The sequence below is a fragment of the Eretmochelys imbricata genome, chromosome 10, assembly GCF_965152235.1.
Source record: "Eretmochelys imbricata isolate rEreImb1 chromosome 10, rEreImb1.hap1, whole genome shotgun sequence".
Taxonomy (NCBI): domain Eukaryota; kingdom Metazoa; phylum Chordata; order Testudines; family Cheloniidae; genus Eretmochelys; species Eretmochelys imbricata.
The window spans coordinates 55920624-55941305 of NC_135581.1; the positions used below are offsets into that span (position 1 = coordinate 55920624).

A 20682-nucleotide genomic window follows, 5' to 3' on the forward strand; every position below is an offset into this window, starting at 1 on the left:
TTGGGTACTCAAACTGGATAAGTCTAATTGCAAATTATTTGGGGTTCTACAACTGATTTTTCTTCCAAAATGTTAAGAAAGGTATAAAATGTCTGAGTGACCAGGAGATTTTACTAAAACAGCATTAAACAGACTAAGAACTTGCACAAACTTAAGCCACAGATTTCACAATCATTGTACTAAACAGTTTCAAGATGCTACCTGTTTTTGTTGGGTATGATGCCTCTTTCCACCTCTTTGTGATTTTTGCCAATTCGAATAGCCAGCCAGGACCCAAGCTTGCCGTTGTACAAAGTATCCACCACCCGGAACACTTCACCTTTGTTGAAACTTAGCCCATAGGGAGATTCCTTTTCATATTCAAAATGAGTTCTGATATAGAAAGAATCTCCTACATCAGACTCAACAATGCGACGATAAACTGCAATAAAAGTTAGTTGAAGTACATTAAAGGATTCCTAATGCTCACAGCAGTTATATAAAAATATTCTGAGCAGAAATCTTGCCTATCCTTAGTTCTCCATTTTAATTGTGAGGTATTTTGGAAACCTGTAAGACTAAATCCCCACATATCAGCATGTGAAATGTATGTGGAATTCACATACAATCCATATCATGTTACTGTGATGCATTCAGAAACAGTTGATATCCTCCTTGAATTCACAGTATTTATATTATTTGTCTTTTTTCCTATGAGTTCAGAGCTGATTTAGTGAATTTTGCATATCAAGCCATACGGACAGCACTGGAATCAGATATCACCTATTACAGAACGGATGAACCTTAAAACATTGAGTTTCCTCATATTGTCTAGCCACAGTTTTACAGCCATTATTTAGACGTAGTCTACACACTTTTGTACTGATATAACTCTTTCAGTTATGGTTGTGTGGTTTAAAAAAAAAAAAAAGTTATAGCAGTGCAACCCCATTCACGTGGAAAAGGACTGAGACCACAGACTCATTTCAAAACTAGCTACTGAACTGTTGTCAGATAATTAATCTATCACTACTGTACAATCTCCACTGCATTTGAAATAGTGACCTAAAAGTGAAAGGCTTCACATTACCAACCTTCCTGAGTTGCCACTCCCCAGGGCAAACAGTTATCAAAGGTTAGCTACACCGTCTCTATCTGGTCTCAAAAAGCCGGCCAAGCACTTTCTGTCCTTATATTTGAGGAAACTACTTACCGTCCTTTTTCTTCTGTGCCAAAATTGTCACCTCTTCTCCTTTAGGGAGATCAAGCAGAAAAAGCACTGCTTCCTCTCTGATGATATTTGTGAAGTCTACATTATTTACCTGGCATCAATACAATAACAAAGGGTTTTGAATTACTACACAATGTAGCAAAACATATACATGCATTGTGAAACATACATTTCACATAAATAATGCAGTTTTTCACAACGAATTAATCTTAGAGTTGTTTATCCAGTTAAATATAACTTAACTGCATGAACTTCAAGAAGCTTTTTGCGTATATTTCTCAGAATAAGTGAAAAATATTGCTATTTAACAAAAATATGCAGTACCTGCAGAGTATAAACTGAACAGACTTTATCGAGTACTTCTAGGTCAGCCATCATGGATGACCTAGAAGTACCAGAGATTTCAAAGGGCCATATGTTTAGATTATTACAGATGGAGGAGCTTCTTAGGATGTGTCTACATGGGGAGTTAAACCGGATTGATTTGACAGGTGTTTCTTAACATGCAATATCTAAGTCACACTAATGGCAGGCATATAGGATGGCTGCCTCCTCTTTCAATTTGCATTGTGTACACATGACTGTGGCTTGCCATGTACAAACTGTGTGGCATTCTCAGAGGGTATCCCATGGTTCTTTGCTTTGCTATTTAGCAGTCTGCATTCTGGAATTCTTCTGGCTGCGCATTGCAGGATGCATAAGGGAAGCCAGGCAGATTCCAATTTTTTTTAAAAAAAAAATCTCGTATCTCCATCATCTCCACACCAAGCTCCCTTTCTGGGCAGGCTAGTGCCATTTTTGAATTGCCGTCAGCTAGCATGGTCCCAACGATGCTCTTCACGTCTATGCTGGCAACTGTAAACACAGAGAGGCTGCTTGTGCTGTATTTCAGCTCTAGTAGCCAGGTGACTTTGGTTTTGGACTTTGCCTTCTGCACCAAGAAGCAGATGATGTGGCAGCAGCAGGAGCTTAAGCATCAACAGAAGAAGCAGAATGAGGAAGAAGATGGTGACATCCAGCAAATGCTACTACAGCGACTGTTCCTGGAACAACTTCGCACCATACAGTACTGTCTCTGGACTCAGAAAATCAGCATCAACTGATGGAAAAGGTTTGTTCTGCAGACCTGGGATGACCAGCTGTGGCAAGAGAATTTCAGAATGGCTAAGACAACCTTTTTGTGCTGAAGTAGTTCCAAAAGTGCAGGAGCAGCATGCCAACTTGCGGTGCCCCATACCTGTCAAGAAGTGGGTCACCATTGCCACCTAGAAACTAGCCAACCCCAAATCCAACCAGTCCATAACCAACCAATTCAGAGCAGGGAGATCGACTGTTGGAGCCACTGTCATGCAGATGTGCGACGCCATGGATAAAGTACTGTTTCACTGGATTATAAAGCTTAATAATGCTCAGGAGATTGATGGCTTTGTATGCATGGGTTCCCAAACTGTATTGGGGCAACTGAGGAGACCTCTGTGCTTATTATTTCAGCTTCACCCCCACCTCCCCTGACAAGGGCTTAGAATTTATAAATAGAAAGGGGTATTTCTCCATGGTGCTACAAAGGCTGGTTGACATCGGTCGTGTTGAGTGGTGAGGCTTGAAGCTATACAGAGCATTAGAGGGCTCAAAAGGGCTGAGCTCAGTATCTTGTGCTATCCAGGGAGTACAGAACAAGGCTAGGTCCTGGTTTGGAGCACTGCCTTGCCTGCTGCTCTGGCGGCAGCAGCAAGTGCTGCATCAAAGCATTCTGGCTCTGTATTGCCTCCAGGAGTTTTCTCTGCATCCCCGTCTTTCTCAACAGTGTCTTTTGCTGTGGTAACTCTGTCCCTGGCCAGAGCAAGATCCATTTCTTTATCACTCTCTGATCTGAAGTACAATTTCCACCTCTCCGTTGTTTTCAGGGTTTTATGAGGAGTCTGCAATGAGGTCAGCGGACATTACACACTGGATTAACTCAACTTAATCCGGTTTAAACTCCCCATGTAGACAAACACTGAGATTAGTTGTCCAAACTTGTTTCACACGATTTTCCTTTATGGTTGCCCTTACTCCTTGTTATCTAATCTTTAAGTATATTTGAACATTTGAGATCTGATTATCAACATTAGGTAGTCAATGATTAGCACATGCATGCTGTTAAAACATGTTTCTTTAAAGTTTAATCAGTCCAATTTCCAAACTCTAAGTGTAGGTCTATCCTTTTGCCCCACCAAAGTCCATAAACAGCAGGTAACGAGGCCCAAGTGTCTTGCTTTTGAAAACAGACTGAAGTACAAAAACCTTTGTAAAATTGAATGAGAACTAAAAATTCCACGTTTTAAACTTTGTCATCAATATGAAAGAATACAAAGAAATTACTTTTCTAGAAACAACATGCCATAGTAGCATTACGAGAGTTTTACTAATCCATGTGAGGAAAAAACCCACATTTACATAATTTTACCATATATTCCGCAAATTATACGTAAGGGGTTGGTCCGGGTCTCTAATGGTATACTTTTAATACCGTATGTGATACCAAAGTTTTAATCTATTCACTAACTGAGCTAACTGCAGGGTAAATAAGGCACATTCTTCTTTTGTTCAAAAACATGTGTTGGAAGCAGTGCTCTGAAATAGGGGTGCAGATGATTGGGCAATAAACTCCTATGGACAATGCTACTTATCTAGTTTTGCAAAATGCCTAGAAATCTATGAATGAAAGATGCTAAGTGCTACGTGCTGATTATTATTTGTTTATATGATAAAGATATTTATACACACTTTTTAGTTAACAGTTTAATAGCCAGTTAGTTAAACAATTATTCATCCAATCTGAAACTAGGAAACTTGGGAGCCATAATTTACCAGTGATCTAGTAGCAACAGTGGAAGCTGCAAGAATTTTTACCACCATTGTCTAACCCTATTCAGGGTAGGCAAAGATAAAACAGTATACACTAAAAAGGTAATATGTACCAAAATTCTGTTGCATTACTGAACAGCAGCAGATTCTTTGTATGAAAGATTTTGACCTACCCTGAGAATTTGATCTCCTTCTTCTAATCCTTCTTTCGCTGCAGGGCTGTCCTCCAGAACACCAGCTACAAATATGCCTACATCATTGCCACCAGCCAACCGCAAGCCCACGCTGTCTCCTTTTTTGAATTTTACCAGCTTCATGCTTGGCCTGTAGGTTTATAACACATTCCAATTAACAGACATACAACAGTTGAATATGTGGTCATAGATTAGCAGCTGTGGAGTTACACCAGCAGAGAATTTGTTCATTATTTCAATTTGACATCATTGTATCCATGCTATTTCTTTCAGCAACACACTAACTATAATAGCATAATATTCTTCTCATCAGCTGAGCTTTTGAAAATAATGGTAATATTGCTGGTAATATTGCTAATCTAATCGCCTTCTATGATGAGATTACTGGTTCTGTGGATGAAGGGAAAGCAGTGGATGTATTGTTTCTTGACTTTAGCAAAGCTTTTGACACGGTCTCCCACAGTATTCTTGTCAGCAAGTTAAAGAAGTACGGGCTGGATGAATGCACTATAAGGTGGGTAGAAAGTTGGCTAGATTGTCGGGCTCAACGGGTAGTGATCAATGGCTCCATGTCTAGTTGGCAGCCGGTGTCAAGTGGAGTGCCCCAGGGGTTGGTCCTGGGGCCGGTTTTGTTCAATATCTTCATAAATGATCTGGAGGATGGTGTGGATTGCACTCTCAGCAAATTTGCGGATGAATACTAAACTGGGAGGAGTGGTTGATACGCTGGAGGGCAGGGATAGGATACAGAGGGACCTAGACAAATTGGAGGATTGGGCCAAAAGAAATCTGATGAGGTTCAATAAGGATAAGTGCAGGGTCCTGCACTTAGGACGGAAGAACCCGATGCACAGCTACAGACTAGGGACCGAATGGCTAGGCAGCAGTTCTGCGGAAAAGGACCTGGGGTGACAGTGGACGAGAAGCTGGATATGAGTCAGCAATGTGCCCTTGTTGCCAAGATGGCCAATGGCATTTTGGGATGTAGAAGTAGGGGCATAGCGAGCAGATCAAGGGATGTGATCGTTCCCCTCTATTCAACATTGGTGAGGCCTCATCTGGAGTACTGTGTCCAGTTTTGGGCCCCGCACTACAAGAAGGATGTGGATAAATTGGAGAGAGTCTAGCGAAGGGCAACAAAAATGATTAGGGGTCTGGAACACATGACTTATGAGGAGAGGCTGAGGGAACTGGGATTGTTTAGTCTGCAGAAGAGAAGAATGAGAGGGGATTTGATAGCTGCTTTCAACTACCTCAGAGGTGGTTCCAGAGAGGATGGTTCTAGACTATTCTCAGTGATAGAAGAGGACAGGACAAGGAGTAATGGTCTCAAGTTGCAGTGGGGGAGGTTTAGGTTGGATATTAGGAAAAATTTCTTCACTAGGAGGGTGGTGAAACACTGGAATGCATTACCTAGGGAGGTGGTAGAATCTCCTTCCTTAGAAGTCTTTAAGGTCAGGCTTGACAAAGCCCTGGCTGGGATGATTTAATTGGGGATTGGTCCTGCTTTGAGCAGGGGGTTGGACTAGATGACCTCCTGAGGTCCCTTCCAACCCTGATATTCTATGATTCTATTCACTTGCTTAAGATATTTTGTTGTTTGCTTTAATATATTAATTTATATAAATCATATTTTAAATAGACTGCTTCATAATTTAAGGGGCTTTTTGTTTGTTTTTAACAGTCAACCTTCCCTTGGAAGTTTACAACTGAATTGCTATTTCTCTCTTCTTTTTTTTTTTTGGACATAGCACTCAATTATAGGGTTCTCCTGAATGCAGGACTGTTTTTCCTTAAAAGAGAAGAAAAGCAGTGTTTGGGAGAGAGAACCAAAACAGTTATTAAATAATATCTATAAAAAGTGATTGGTAAGTTTCAAAATTGCTAAGTATGTAATATAACTGTTAACAAAGCATCCAAAGATCACAGACGAGCCACAACTCCCACACCCCTAATACTTGTAAATAGATTAGAAATGTATGTTAAGACAAAGCCCTACATGGCCCCATGCAGCCATAATACTCATTGACTTAATGAAAGCTTGGTCTGCTCAAGGACTGTGGTATCAGGTTCAAATAAAGAATTTTGAATTACATTACCGAAGTACTCCATCTTCATGAGTTGAATTGGGTAAAGGACCATCCGATGGACTGACTGGTAAATCCACATCTGGTTGTCCAGCTTGAGCATACACTGGCTTTGGCTCTATTAACAAAAACAAAAAACCCAACTTGCCATGCTATTAATTCTTTAAAGGCTGTGTAACCAATACAGTTTAACTCATACTTGCAAAATTGTCATCATGAAAATCTACCAGCTCAGGAACAAAATTGTTCTCCCATTCACCACAAGTGTCAGTAATGAAAATAACTCTCTTGTACTGACTGAGTAAGATTACTCCTCTTGGGTGAGTAGATTTTTTAAGGCTAGTTTAATTACTGCACTTTTTCTTTTTTTAATTTCCCATTGTACTTTGGTAACATCTGTTGAAATTTTAAAGCATGCAGAATACATCATAGATAAATACACAATTCTTTAAAACAGAAAGAACACATTACACTGTTTTTTCCAATCATGTAAGATTTGGACATTAAGGATTAGAATTTCCACTAGTGTAACTACTGCCCCAAAATGGGAGGAGCCAGAAGGGTTCAGTCAGTTACCATAATCTGCCAGCTAAACAACTCTACATCTCTACCTTATTTGAAACCCAGACCTGCCATTTCAGCTGCCTTTGACTCACTGTTCAAGCTTTTCCCTCCTCCTGTCATCATTGCTCTATCTGCTCACTCATTTCTTCCAAGAGAAAACTGACAAAATGTGATGTGATCTTCCCCCTCTCCACAGCTTGCCTTCCTTTCTCCTCCCACAATTCTCTTCCTTCTCCCCTGTAACAGATGAAGAATTTTGTCTGATCTCCTCCTCCAACCCATCCACCTGTCCCAGTGACTCCTAACCTCCCATACCCTCATTTCCTTCACACCCACTCTCATCTCCTCCTTACAGCTCATCTCTCTCCTCCCTCTGGCTTTCTCGCTCCCTCACAGTACAAGCATGTTTTCGCTTCTCTCATTTTAACCAAACAAAAACAAAAAAACACCACCCTTGAACCCATTTACCTCTCTACCTACTGTCCTCTTTCAAGATTGTATTTCTAAGCTCATTGAAAGCACTGTTTACAGTAGCCATCTCAAATTTCTCTCTCCAATTCCATCCTAGATCCTCTCCAATACAACTCCTGCCCCTTTCATGCCAATAAAACTGCTCTTGCTAAAGTCTCTATGACCTTGTCCTAGCCAAAGCTCAGAACCAGTACTCCAACCTCATCCTCCTTGACCAGCCCACCGCCTTAAACACAGTTGACCATGCTCCTCCTCCTTGAAATCTTGTCCTCCCTGGGTTGTCTCCCCTCTGTCCTCTTCTCTCCTCCTAAATTTCCAATGACTCCTTCAGCAGGTCCATCCTTCCTTCAACTTTCTGTGGGTATTCCACAGGGATGTCACTGGTCACTTTCTCTGCGCCCTCTACATATCTCTGGGTAATCTCATCCGCGAAATACAAATTCAACCACAGTCTCTAAGATGACAACTCTCAGATCTCTACTCCAGACCTGCCTCCTTCTATCTAAACTAAAATCTCTGCCTGCCTCTGACATTGTCTCCTAGATGTCTTGCCATGAGCTCAAACTGCACACAGGTAAAACAGAGCTCTTAATCCCCCAAATCCTCCCACTACCTCCTTTCTTTACTGTGGACACCACGATGATCTTATCCATCACTCAGGCCTGTAACCTGGGCATCTGCCCTTTTTCTTCTGTGTTTATACAGTGAATGGCACAATCAGGTCCTGGTGCTTAATTAGGGCCCTAAGTGCTATGATAATACAAACCAACAAAAAAGATTTAGCTCTCCATTGAGATCAAAACTGCGTTAGCTACTTCTATGTTTAAATGTGTTAGTATGGCTTTTAGAAGGGAAAAAGCCCTCCATCTTACCTTGGCCTTGGAAATCATGACGGAATCCTCTTAGCAACAAGCATGCTTGGACACAGTTGTAACCAACACAGTTTTTAATCCCACAGCGGAGAGCGCTTTAGAGTGATCTTCCAGAATTGAAAACCACAAATACCACAAGCTGAACTATGCTCACAGGAAGCCTTGCATATTCAGAAAAATGACAAAAAACATTGGACCCACTTCTGCCATTACTTAAACTGGCTTCATCCATGTAACTAGGGGCAGAGCTGGGCCCTTTGAATCTGCATATTCTTAGTATTTATGCAGTTGTACATTTTAACAGCTTGAGAGAAATCATGTTGTAGATATGAAGTAGCGCAAATTCCTACTGAGCATTCATTAGAGGCAGCAGGCATAACTTGGCGTTTTACCATATTTACCTGGCAGAGGTGGAGTTTGTTTTTCGTTTCTTTCAATTATAGCCTCTTCCATGGTTTTAGAAACAGGGATATCATCTGCATTCTTTACAGGTGTAGAGACAGCTCCTGGTTTTGATATTCTCTCATCTTCTTTGCTCCGGAGACTATATATCAGAAAAACAGAACATATGGCATTTAGTTTGTACGCCATGCTACCTCACAGTATTATTGTGAAACCACCATTTCTGCATTTCAGGTCAAACTGATTTGCTACCAGATTCATCCCAAAATAATCTGCACAGTGGGAGCTCTCCACATGTAGATCCCTGGAAAAGGGAGGGCAAGGTAGAATAGAGTGTGGTCTTTTCACTGCCCCATGTCCTTCCCGTGCCTTGTGTGGATAGTCTTCCATGCTAAGTTCAGAAGCAGGAATGGAGATAGGAGCAAGTGATGTGCTGTTCTCTGTGACACTTTTCCCTGTGGAGTCTAGTGATTTTTGGGCAAAACCCCAAGATTTACCATGACCCTTTGGACCCCTCCTATGGTTGCTGACTCAGCAGGGATTGAGGAATTTAGCCAATGGCAGCCCTTCAAGAAGGAAAGGAGGTTTCCCTTCCCTCTAGATCCCTCGAGGTTGCGAAAGAGCAGCCTTCAAAATCCACAGCTATTCTAAATCCTTTCCACTTAAGATTGGTGCAATGGAGAAAAAAAGTGAGTGCCTGCCTCCCATACCAGCTCTATACTTCATGTTCCTTTACTGAAAACAGGACTAGCCTCATGAATTTTCTGCTCCAGAATGTATCTACATATGCTTACAGCATGCAACATCTAAAGAGAATGTGATGCAAGTACAATAGCATTCCTTGCTAGATAGTCTCTGGAGAGTGAACCCGGGACCTCTAGATCTAAAAGCATCAGCACTTCCACTGTTTGAGCTAGAGGACCAGGTACTTTAGCAAAGAGGCAGTAACAAACTCAAATCTGTATACATGAACAGAACCTCAGTGGGTTGTACAAGCATGCAGTACACTATAATTATGTGAGAGCAGTAGCCATATAGTCACAGACGAGATTCAAAATGTACATAGGCTTAAAAGAAGTATACCACAAACTTACAACTACTTCCTAAAAATCCTTCATGTCAGGACTCCTGGCACTTATGAATTTCAGATACTTTCTACTTACTATGGCAAATCATAATCAGCATCGATGAACAGTTTAATCAATCGCTGCACTAAACAAACCACAATTCCAAAACATATTCATTATAAAAAAGCATTAGTTTATAAGATATTCAAACTCTGCTAAAGTATTAAATACACATGCATATAAAAATAAAATTAACAGAAGATACTGCACAACAAGTGTGTTTACTTTTATTTCTATCACCTTGTATGTCAATAAAAATACAGTGAGCGTTCTGAAGGAATTATATATTTGCCAGGCATTAAAGGATACTGAATTTGACATTATTAGGAAACATTTGTTTCCTTGATGACCCCGAACTGCTCAGTTACTTCTTTCTCAAGAGCCACTAGGAAGACTCTCTTTGTGTAGAAAGAGTCCTTGGTGAAGTATACTGTACAAGATAGCACAACACGATTAGATGGTTTTCCGTTTGGATCTCTCTCTCTATCATGGACAGATGTATTTTGAAAGATGCCACCTTTCTTAAAATACTACTGTTTCCAGAAGCTAGATGGAGCTATTGGGCAGTAACTTGTATTTGCATCCTTTAAAAAAAAAATTATATCTACTGATACACATTACACACTGCAACATTTATTTTAGTTATACTAAAATTATTACTTCAAAGCTGTGTATTAATTATAATGATGGGAAACAAGACTTTTTTTTAGTCAGAGTCTCTAACAGAACTAAGGCTGTACCGAAAGATAAAACCACTGAATTTATAAACATGGGTGGGATGTGCTTTCTCTGGCAGTACTAAGTAGCTGGCATCAGAAGCAAGGTTTACACATTCTGCTAAACTAAGAACATAAGAATGGCCATACTGGGTCAGACCCAAAGGTCCTTCCAGCCCAGTATCCTGTCTGCCAACAGTGGACAATGCCAGGTGCCCCAGAGGGAGTGAACCTAACCAGTAATGATCAATTTTCAGAGTAGCAACCGTGTTAGTCTGTATTCGCAAAAAGAAAAGGAGTACTTGTGGCACCTTAGAGACTAACCAATTTATTTGAGCATAAGCTTTCGTGAGCTACAGCTCACTGATGAAGTGAGCTGTAGCTCACGAAAGCTTATGCTCAAATAAATTGGTTAGTCTCTAAGGTGCCACAAGTACTCCTTTTCTTTTTGGTAACGATCAGGTGATCTCTCTCCTGCCATCCAGCTCCACTCTCTGACAAACAGAGGCTAGGGACACCATTCCTTACCCATCCTGGCTAATAGCCATTAATGGACTTAGCCTCCATGAATTTATCCAGTTCTCTTTTAAACCCTGTTATGGTCTGAGCCTTCACAACCTCCTCAGGCAAGGAGTTCCACAGGACTGTGCGCTGAGTGAAGAACTTCCTTTTATTTGTTTTAAACTTGCTACTCATTCATTTCATTTGGTGGTCCCTAGTTCTTATTTCATGGAAACAAGTAAATAACTTTTCCTTATTCACTTTCTCCACACCACTCATGATTTTATATACCTCTATCATATCTCCCCTTAAGTCTCCTCTTTTCCAAGCTGAAAAGTCCTAGCCTCTTTAATCTCTCCTCATATGGGACCCGTTCCAAGCCCCTAATCATTTTAGTTGCCTTTCTCTGTGGGCATACCATGGATTTATATAAGGGAAATAAGATATACTCCGTCTTATTCTCTCTCTCTTTTTTAATGATTCCAAACATCCCGTTTGCTTTTTTTGACTGCCGCTGCACACTGCATGGACGTCTTCAGAGAACTATCCACAATGATCGAAGATTGCTTTCCTGATGAGTTGTAGCTAAATTAGCCCCCATCATATTGTATGTATAGTTGGGATTATTTTTTCCAATGTGCATTACTTTACATTTATCCACGTTAAATTTCATTTGCCATTTTGTTGCCCAATCACTTAGTTTTGTGAGATCTTTTTGAAGTTCTTCACAGTCTGCTTTGGTCTTAACTATCTTGAGCAGTTTAGTATCACCTGCAAACTTTGCCACCTCACTGTTTACCCCTTTCTCCACATCATTTATGAGTAAGTTGAACAGGATTGGTCCTAGGACTGACCCTTGGGGAACAACACTAGTTACGCCTCTCAATTCTAAAAAGTTACCATTTACTCCTACCCTTTATTCCCTGTCTTTTAACCAGTTCTCAATCCATGAAAGGATCGTCCCTCTTGTCCCATGACAACTTAATTTACTTACAAGCTTTTGGTGAGGGACCTTGTCAAAGGCTTTCTGCAAATCTAAGTACACTATGTCCACTGGATCCCCCTTGTCCACATGTTTGTTGACCCCTTCAAAGAACTTTAATAGATTAGTAAGACATGATTTCCCTTTACAGAAACCATGTTGACTTTTGCCCAACAATTTATGTTCTTCTTTGTGTCTAACAATTTTATTCTTAACTATTGTTTCAACTAATTAGGCCGATACTGACATTAGACTTACTGGTCTGTAATTGCCAGGATCACCTCAAGAGCCCTTTTTAAATATTGGTGTTACATTAGCTGTTTTCCAGTCATTGGGTACAGAAGCTGATTTAAAGGACAGGTTACAAACCATAGTTAATAGTTCCGCAATTTCATATTTGAGTTCTTTCAGAACTCGAGTGAATGCCATCTGGTCCCGGTGACTTGTTACTGTTAAATTTATCAATTAATTCCAAAACCTCCTCTAATGACACTTCAATCTGTGACAATTCCTCAGATTTGTCACCTACAAAGCATGGCTCAGGACCTCGGACCACCATTCACTGATGTGTTGCTACTCAGTATAAGCCATTAGAATTTGATACAGTGCCTAGAGCCATTTTCCAACTTGAGTGCCTCAAGTTGGGCACCTAACTAAAAATAGCCTGCTTTTCGAAAGTGCTGATAATTCACAAATCCGACTGCAATCAATGGGAGATACAGATGCTCATCACCTTTGCAAGTCTGGCCAACTATACTTAGATACTAAAAAATAGCTAAAAATCAGCTGTACTTTAGGCATCCAAGTTTGAAAATTTTGGTCTTTGAACTTCAATTTACACAAATCTTTTTCCATAAAATAATTTTTGAACACTTATCTCACTCCCCTTTTCTCATAATGGTATTCACATTGAATAAATTTCTACTTTTTTCGTGGTGGTAATTTGGTACTCGTGAAAGTGAGACTAGTATCATTGGCTTGAGCAAGGACTGGGAGCAGGCACTGCAAGTTTTCCCATCTTGTGCTGCATAAGTAATACATTAAGCTTCTTCTGCAAAACCTTTCCTATTCCGTTTCCTGCATACATGTCCCGTTGGATAGTGATTTTAGGATGTGGACAAATGACTGTCTTTTCACTTCTCAGCTATGCTAAGATTTGAATCTTTGTTCCCTAGAAATAAAATGCCAGTTCCCAATTAAATATATGGGCATATTTGAATGTGTGTATGAAACAAAGAAACTTTTAAAAGCTGAGGAAACGGAGAAATGAAAATAACTCGCATGATAATGTGGCCCAGAACTAGTTTTTCATATTTCTGGACATTGAATAGTAGTTAATGATGTTCTTCAATATAATTTTATTTTGGTACAGCATTTTTCATATAATCACTATCCCAAAATGGTTTTCTTCTTGCAATATTACTATTTCTGACATTTTATATTAGTTAATTCTGATCTTCAGCCACTTCTACCTAAGGACTTTGTATTTTCACATTCTTACATGTTAGTATCCTTTATTGATATTCTTGCATAAATGTAATTGCTGTTTTTAATTAGTGCAGCTCAAATATTTAATAAATAAGTTTTAAAAACGTTGAGGCAGCACTGAATAAAAAGGAATAGAGTTTCTAACAGCAAATTCCCCCCACTACTCCCCTTTTGATTTTTCCTTGTATTATACATATTAGTCAATTTATGTATAAGCTAACTCTTTATACAGGGATTCTCCTGACTGCTTGTTTTCATTCTAGCCATTGGTCTGTCTCATCACACCTTCTAAATTACAGAATACATAACAGAGGACTTCAATCAACATACATGGATGGGTAAAAATAACATATCTCTACAGTTGTTCCCTCAAAAATGGGTTGCGTGGTGGGAGGGGGAGGAGAGAGAGAGAGAAAAAGAATCCCAGGTTTTCAACTCCTATGGTACAAGTCTCATTGCAATAGGCAATGATTTATTCTAGAATGTTTTATCAGAATTCTAAAAAAAGTTATTCCCCACCTCCTGCAAATTAGTGGCTATACACACACAACTCAGGAATCTGATTTAACGAAGGTTTCATTTGAGCTTTTCAGTTGACTGCAGGTATGTTATCCTAAACTCTCAAAAAAAGATATTATTCAACTTTCCTACTATGAAGTATTTTACATATTTATGTCTAGGCATTATTTATATAGCCATATTAGTAACAGGAAAACATGAAGTTTATACTCTATACGCTACCCCTCTGGTAAGACAAACGATTATGTAAAGCCTGTCTCATATATACTTATTAGAAATGACTCTACAGTACTACTTAGGGGCTTCATGTCACTCTGGTATCCTTCACTTGGGCAGCCAATCTCTAATTAATGAAAAGAAGTGTTTAAGTGTTCACTGTCATATTCTCTAAACTAGAGGAAGACAGAAACATTAAGACACCACGTACAGGAAAAAAGGTATCACAAAGATGTGACAGCAAAACACATGAATTGTGTGTTTATGATGTTCACAATCAAAATTCAAAAATCAAAGTTGCTTCATGGCATGTACAAACTTAAACATTATAAATGTTTTGAAGAGCAGCCATTGTTAAAAGACTTTAGACAAAGTCATTCAGGGTCACTTGCTATCACATGGACACCATTTTTTAAATTAAAATCTTTATGTATCACATAATAAAAGTTTTCTTAAAAGCACAATTCCAATTATGGAACTATAAAGCCATGAAGGATGCTAGTACATATCATCTTTTATAACATCAACCACTCAGTGGAATTATAGTCTTGTAATACAAACTTGGCTTTATTACTTTTGGATCCAGGTATCTGACAGTCACGCAGCTTGAATACTGACACATATTATAGCCAAAGCATTAAGAAAGCTAGAGACAGTGAAAGATTTCTTCTATGTTGATATTATATTCTTTTGCCCTTCTCTTATGGCTTGTCTACACTTAAAACGCTGCCGCAGCACAGTTATGCTGTTGTAACGCTTCAGTGAAAACGCTGCCTATACCGACAGGAGGGCTTCTCCCATCACCGTAGGTACTCCTCCTTCCCAAGAGGTGGTAGCTAGGTCAATGAAAGAATTCTCCCATCGACGTAGCGCTGTCTACACCAGGTATTAGGTCAGTTTAACTGCTTTGCTCAGAGTTGGATTTTTCACACCCCGAATGACAATTATACCAACCTAATTTCCTAGTGTAGACAAGGCCATTCAATTTATCAGGAAGATTTGCCTTAAAAGAGTCAGAGCAGAAACAAAAACTGTAATAGCAACTACAATGAGCAGATTTAAAGTCCGACTGAATTTAAAAAAAAGAGTGGACAGTTTTCCAGAACAAACATGGAATAACCAAAATATATGCACTAAAAGATATCGGACCTGATTCTCCTGTGTGTTAGTCCAGTTTTACCACAGTGTAACTGCAATCATCTCATAACACTGGTATAAACATGGAGTAATGCACTGGTGAATCACGCCAATTATCTGCTTATGCAATTACTCAATTCACATTACTCACTCTTAAGACTCCAATATTCATGCACTTTTTAAAAACATCTTCATTTTGTTTAAGTAAAGAGTTTTATTTCAAACAAAATCTAAAACTGTATTTTAACATGGCAGTAAATGGTGCTTCACTTGCAGTTCAGGTCATTCTCCCTCTTGCTTTCAATTTTTAGTTCTCATCACCTGGACAATGATTAGAGATTTAGATTTTTTCAGTCACATGAAATCAGAAAGAGAAGTAAAGAGAAACAAAAGCTTCAATTGGCGTGGTAAGGAGATGGGAAAAGTAGAGGTCAAAAACAACCTAACAAGTCAATCCTACAAACACTGTTGGAATTAGTCCCACAGAGCTCAATGTCACCATAAAAGTCTAGGAGTAAGTTATTTGAAGGAGGAGATCTTAAATAAGGAAATCAAAAGAAAAAGAGCATGTGGAAATTGAATGTGGAAATCTACATTTATTCTTCATTTACTTTGAAGTCTTAACATAGTATTGCAAGGGTTACCAACCATTTCAAAGTTACATTATCATTTATTTCACAATGTTTAGAAAGCGTCATTCTGGAATCCTAACACATCAGGTTGAGTAGTATGCTGGGATATCACCAGTATTCTGGTGGTTCTAGCTTTGCCTTCAATCTCATGCCTAAAATTACCAGAGATGGATTAATACTCTTGAATGAAATACTCCCAGTCTTTTCATACTGCTGAAATTATCCATTAAGATCTTTTTCTACATTTTAAGATACACCAATTTAAAGAAATAAAAGGTTTCATTTAATTCATAGATTTAAGGCCAGAAGGGACCATTATCATAATATACTCTGATGGGATTACACAGGACATAGAATTTCATCCAGGAATTCCTGTCCATAGCCCAAAAAATTATAGCTGAACTACAATATATATTTTAGAAAGGCATCTAGTCTTAATTTAAAGATGCCAAATTATGGCCATTTTACCACACCCTTAGTAAAGTGTCCCAGTGTGGTTAATTATCCTCACTGTTAAAAACTGCAGTGTCACGTCTCATGTATATTTTTCCAACTTTAACTTCAAGCTATTGGATTCTGTTATCATTTTGGTTTGCTAGATTAAAAACTCCTTTATCTCTCTTAACATTAGATCACTTCTCTCTGCGTAAGTATTTAGACTATGATCGAGTCACTGCATCCTCTTTTTTATAAGCTAAACAGCATGACCTCATCAAGTCTTTCACTGTGAAGCATGCTTTACAGACAAGTCTCTCTCTTAGAAAAACTATAGAGTACATGATAAGAGCTAACATTGTTTTAAAAACATGGCAACAGAACTGGACACACAATTCCAACAGTGATCTAAACACTGCCATATACAAAAAGGAATACATCACCTCTCTTCTCCTACTGTATGTTCCCCATTTATACATTCAAGGTTTGTGTTAACCCCTGTTGCCACAGCACTGCAGTGGGAGCTCATACATAGTTGGTTACCTACAACGATCCCTAAAATTCTTTTTAGAAGAAATGCCAATATTCTTTTCACTACAGATCTTGACATCTCTATTTCACCCACTTTACTTTCTACACACTGCTAGGCATCCAAGACAGTGAATGGGAATGGTTGGAACCTTAAAGTAGGTAAGGCCCGCAGAGCCAGTTCCATTTTACACTAAAAGTTTTTGTAATCCATTGCTTCTAGAAATGTAGCTCTGAAATCTAGCAAAGTCAATAGGTTGAGTTTCGCTATATTTAATCACACAGTAAACTTTTAAGACTTGTCTACACTACAGAGTCTTGGTCAGCATAGCTATACTGACAGAGCCCTCTAGTGTAGATGCAGCATAAGCCAGCAGGACCACGACTCCTGCTGGCAAAGCTACATCACCTCCTCAAGTGACATTAGCTATGCTGACAGAAGCACTCTGTCGGCACAGTTGCACATGATACTAGGGGTTTTGCTGGCATAGCTGTATTGGAGGGCAAGAGAGTCCACCCCCTCCCAACACCACTCCTACCCCCACACACACTCGTAATTGATAGAGATAGGCTGGCAACATTTTGTAGTGTAAACCATGGCTATGTTAGTCATAACTGGAGTAATTCTCCAAGGTAACAGTGAACTTGACTCTTCAGAAGAGGAAAGACAGATTGTAAAATTCTCACATTCTTAGTAAGGTACTTATTATCCTGTACTGTTATGTTAATTACAAAGTCTCCAGAAGATCCAGTACATTAGAAGAAAGCAACTGAAGCCTAAATAGGAAAAAGATGGTCATTTTAAATGACAGGAAACAAATTATGGCTGGAACTAAAAGAAAAATATAAAATAGCACTAGGGTTGGGTTTTTCAAATTTATAGTAAGCACTTTGAATTTCATTCTGCAAGAAGATAGCATCAAATAACTTTCTATGACTTTGTTTTTAAAGTGACAAAATCTTGTGAAAAATTACAGCTGCATTTCCCATGAGTCATCAAAGGTGTTAGTTATTTTGCTGTGTATGTGTTCTGACAGTATTGCTTTTACTTCTAACATCTGTGCTGTGTCAGGGAGAGTTTTTTTTAGTATGCTTAACACTGCAGCATTTTAAAATAACCTTCAGTCACAAAACAAAGTCAGCTTCATGTTAGTTTCATCAATGGACTGCACTTAAACCATGAAATTTGTTTAAGAAATAACTGACAAACGAAAAAAAAGTTTGTGACATGTAACAAGAAAATGTTTCATGAGTTTATACACAAACTCTTGAAGTATGATTGACATTTAGCCCCTGTCCACTCTAGCGCTTTTAGTATTTTAAAACAATTTACTTCTTGAGATGGATGGTTCAGCACGAAAGAGACAAGCATCTTTTGAAGAGCACCTCAATGTAGATTATAGTTTTGTCCTGACACACTGTCACAGTATGCCAGTTTCAGTGGGGCATTTTGGATGCTAACAAAAGAATGGAAGGAAAATCTCTTGTGTTCTACAGAATAAATAGTTGATTTTTGGAATGAAAGCGGTCTTCATTCTTGGTACAACTACATCCTTATGGAAAATGCCCTGTTGCCATTTACTAATAAGAACCTTTCGTGTTGAGGCAATTCCAATAGTGACACTTTAAAAACAAAAAAGAGAGATACTTAGACTGATTTAAAAAGATGCTTCTTTGGGGAATACTACTAAATTAAGGTCCAGAATGGAACAGAATTATTCCATTTGGTGTAGGGTAAACAAGAGATGCTATTCTGAGAAGCCTGTCAATGTCTGAGGGTAAGGCAGTTCCGTGCTTGCCTGCAGTCTCTGGTATGCTGGATACGGCAACCACTTGAAATTTCAAAACGAGAGGCTTACAGCTTGTAAAAGCTAAAGTTGTTCTACATAAACTCCAAAACATATGCTTGGCTCGTCTTGTCTGTCACCTTTATAATGGGGTCCTTACACAAGGCTTTAAATCTAGATCAAGTCTTTGAATAGGCCCTGTTTGTAAAATTCTTTGCATCTGAGGTCATTTGAATAATTTTGTTTCACCTGGTGCCTCTTCAATACCATGAAGCTAGATTCTCCTTTGCTCTGGGTTGGTATCATAGAATCAAGAACATCAGGGTTGGAAGGGACCTCAGGAGGTCATCTAGTTCAACCCCCCCCCCCCCCGTTCAAAGCAGGACCAATCCCCAATTTTACCCTAGATCCCTAAATGGCCCCCGCAAGGATTGAACTCACAACCCTGGATTTAGCAGGCCAATGCTCAAACCAATGAGCTATCCCTCCCCCCAGGAAGGATACAGAATTAGTGCTTGTGATAGGAGGTCTTTCCAGCAGAGGAGGAATAATTGAAGTGTGGCTGCCATCTGATATAGGTCCAACAACCTGCACCTCACTGACCACTGTGAAGCTCCAAGAATACATATGCTTCTTCCTTCTTTATCCTCTGAATGGTCCCCAGGATCATTGTGAATGGGGGGAAAGAAACAAAAGACACCGTTATGGGCACAGATCAGAACGCATCGTCTTTTGCCTTGGTTTGGTGGTCTCTTTAACTGGAGAAGAGCTTTAGAACTTTGCATTGAACCTGGATGCAAATACTTCTATTGAGGGGTAACCCAGAGCCTAGACTATTGAATCAAAAGATATTTGCATGTAGACTATACATCTTCAGGCCTATTCCTTTGTCTGTTTGACCATTCTGCTTGTATGTTCAGTTGCCTTTTGTGTGGAAGGCCGCCAGTGACAGAAAAATGGCTTCCTGTAGCAATGCTGTGGATCCTGTACTTCTCTATTGATAAAAGCTAAAGCAGAGAAATCACCAGCACATAATAATAGGTAAAAGTTGATGATAGGACATACTTAGTTTTTCTAAGCTTGAGCCAATTGATATTTGAAGCTCCTTGGCCCTCAAAGATCCTTGCCCCATATGAGATTTCCCCTCCCTTGAGACTGACATTGGTTATCACTACAGTTCTGATATTTTGTGACCATCTAAGTATCTGCTGACTTCCAGCCACCAGGACAGATTTTGATACTACATTGGATACTTAAATTAGTGAAGATAAGGACATGGTGAGAGATCAGGAAAACCAAAAACTACTGGAGAAGATGTGAACAGAACCTTGCCAAAGCAAGAAAGTCAACACAGGATACTATTATTCCCAGGAAAAACATCAGAGTCCTGATTGATATGGCAAGAGAACTGATTATCTGTATATATAGCATATACCAGCTTCTGAATCCGGTCTTTGAGAGAACAATGCTGTGTAGCTTAGTATCTATGATAGCTGCCAAATGTAAAACAGAATCTGTGGGAGTCCTTTGGGGTTGAGGACAAAACTATGTTGTTCTATAATCTGGGCAATGAGGCAAGTTACTTTTGGTTTCTTTTTCAGAAAGGGTGTGCTGATGAACAGGTTGTTGGGAAAGGGGAACACATGAATTTCCTCCTTCCTAAGAAAGACCACAGATAACGAGCCCTTTGATAGGGATCCTTGGGTAGTTACTGGGCCAAAGGGTAAAGCAGTGTACTAATAAGGCTGCCCATTGTAAAATAAGTTGGAGGTATTCCCTGTATGTATGATTTTACGGAAAAGTGTACATATGAATTCTATAAATTCGTTCTGAAACTTTGGCTTTTGACTGCAAAGTCAGTTAACTCAGGCTTTCCTTCAGCTAGCCTGAGGGAGGGGGAGACTGCCATTGCTTGGGTGGCAGGGGGAACGCAGGCCCTCCCTCTCCACTGTGTCCCTGCCCAGGGC

General features: G+C 39.4%; 1 protein-coding gene across 7 annotated transcripts in view; it reads right to left on the minus strand.

Moving 5' to 3' along the window:
* Nucleotides 1–20682, minus strand: part of TJP1 (tight junction protein 1) — a 153929-nt gene that overhangs the window by 45575 nt on the left and 87672 nt on the right. For all 7 annotated transcript variants that reach the window (XM_077827822.1, XM_077827820.1, XM_077827818.1 and 4 more), the window contains exons 9-13: nucleotides 8647–8789; nucleotides 6351–6456; nucleotides 4231–4381; nucleotides 1193–1301; nucleotides 202–421 (exon numbers count right to left, since the gene is read on the minus strand). In XM_077827822.1, coding sequence (XP_077683948.1) covers nucleotides 202–421; nucleotides 1193–1301; nucleotides 4231–4381; nucleotides 6351–6456; nucleotides 8647–8789 — 729 coding nt within the window. The remainder of the gene's footprint in view (nucleotides 1–201; nucleotides 422–1192; nucleotides 1302–4230; nucleotides 4382–6350; nucleotides 6457–8646; nucleotides 8790–20682) is intronic.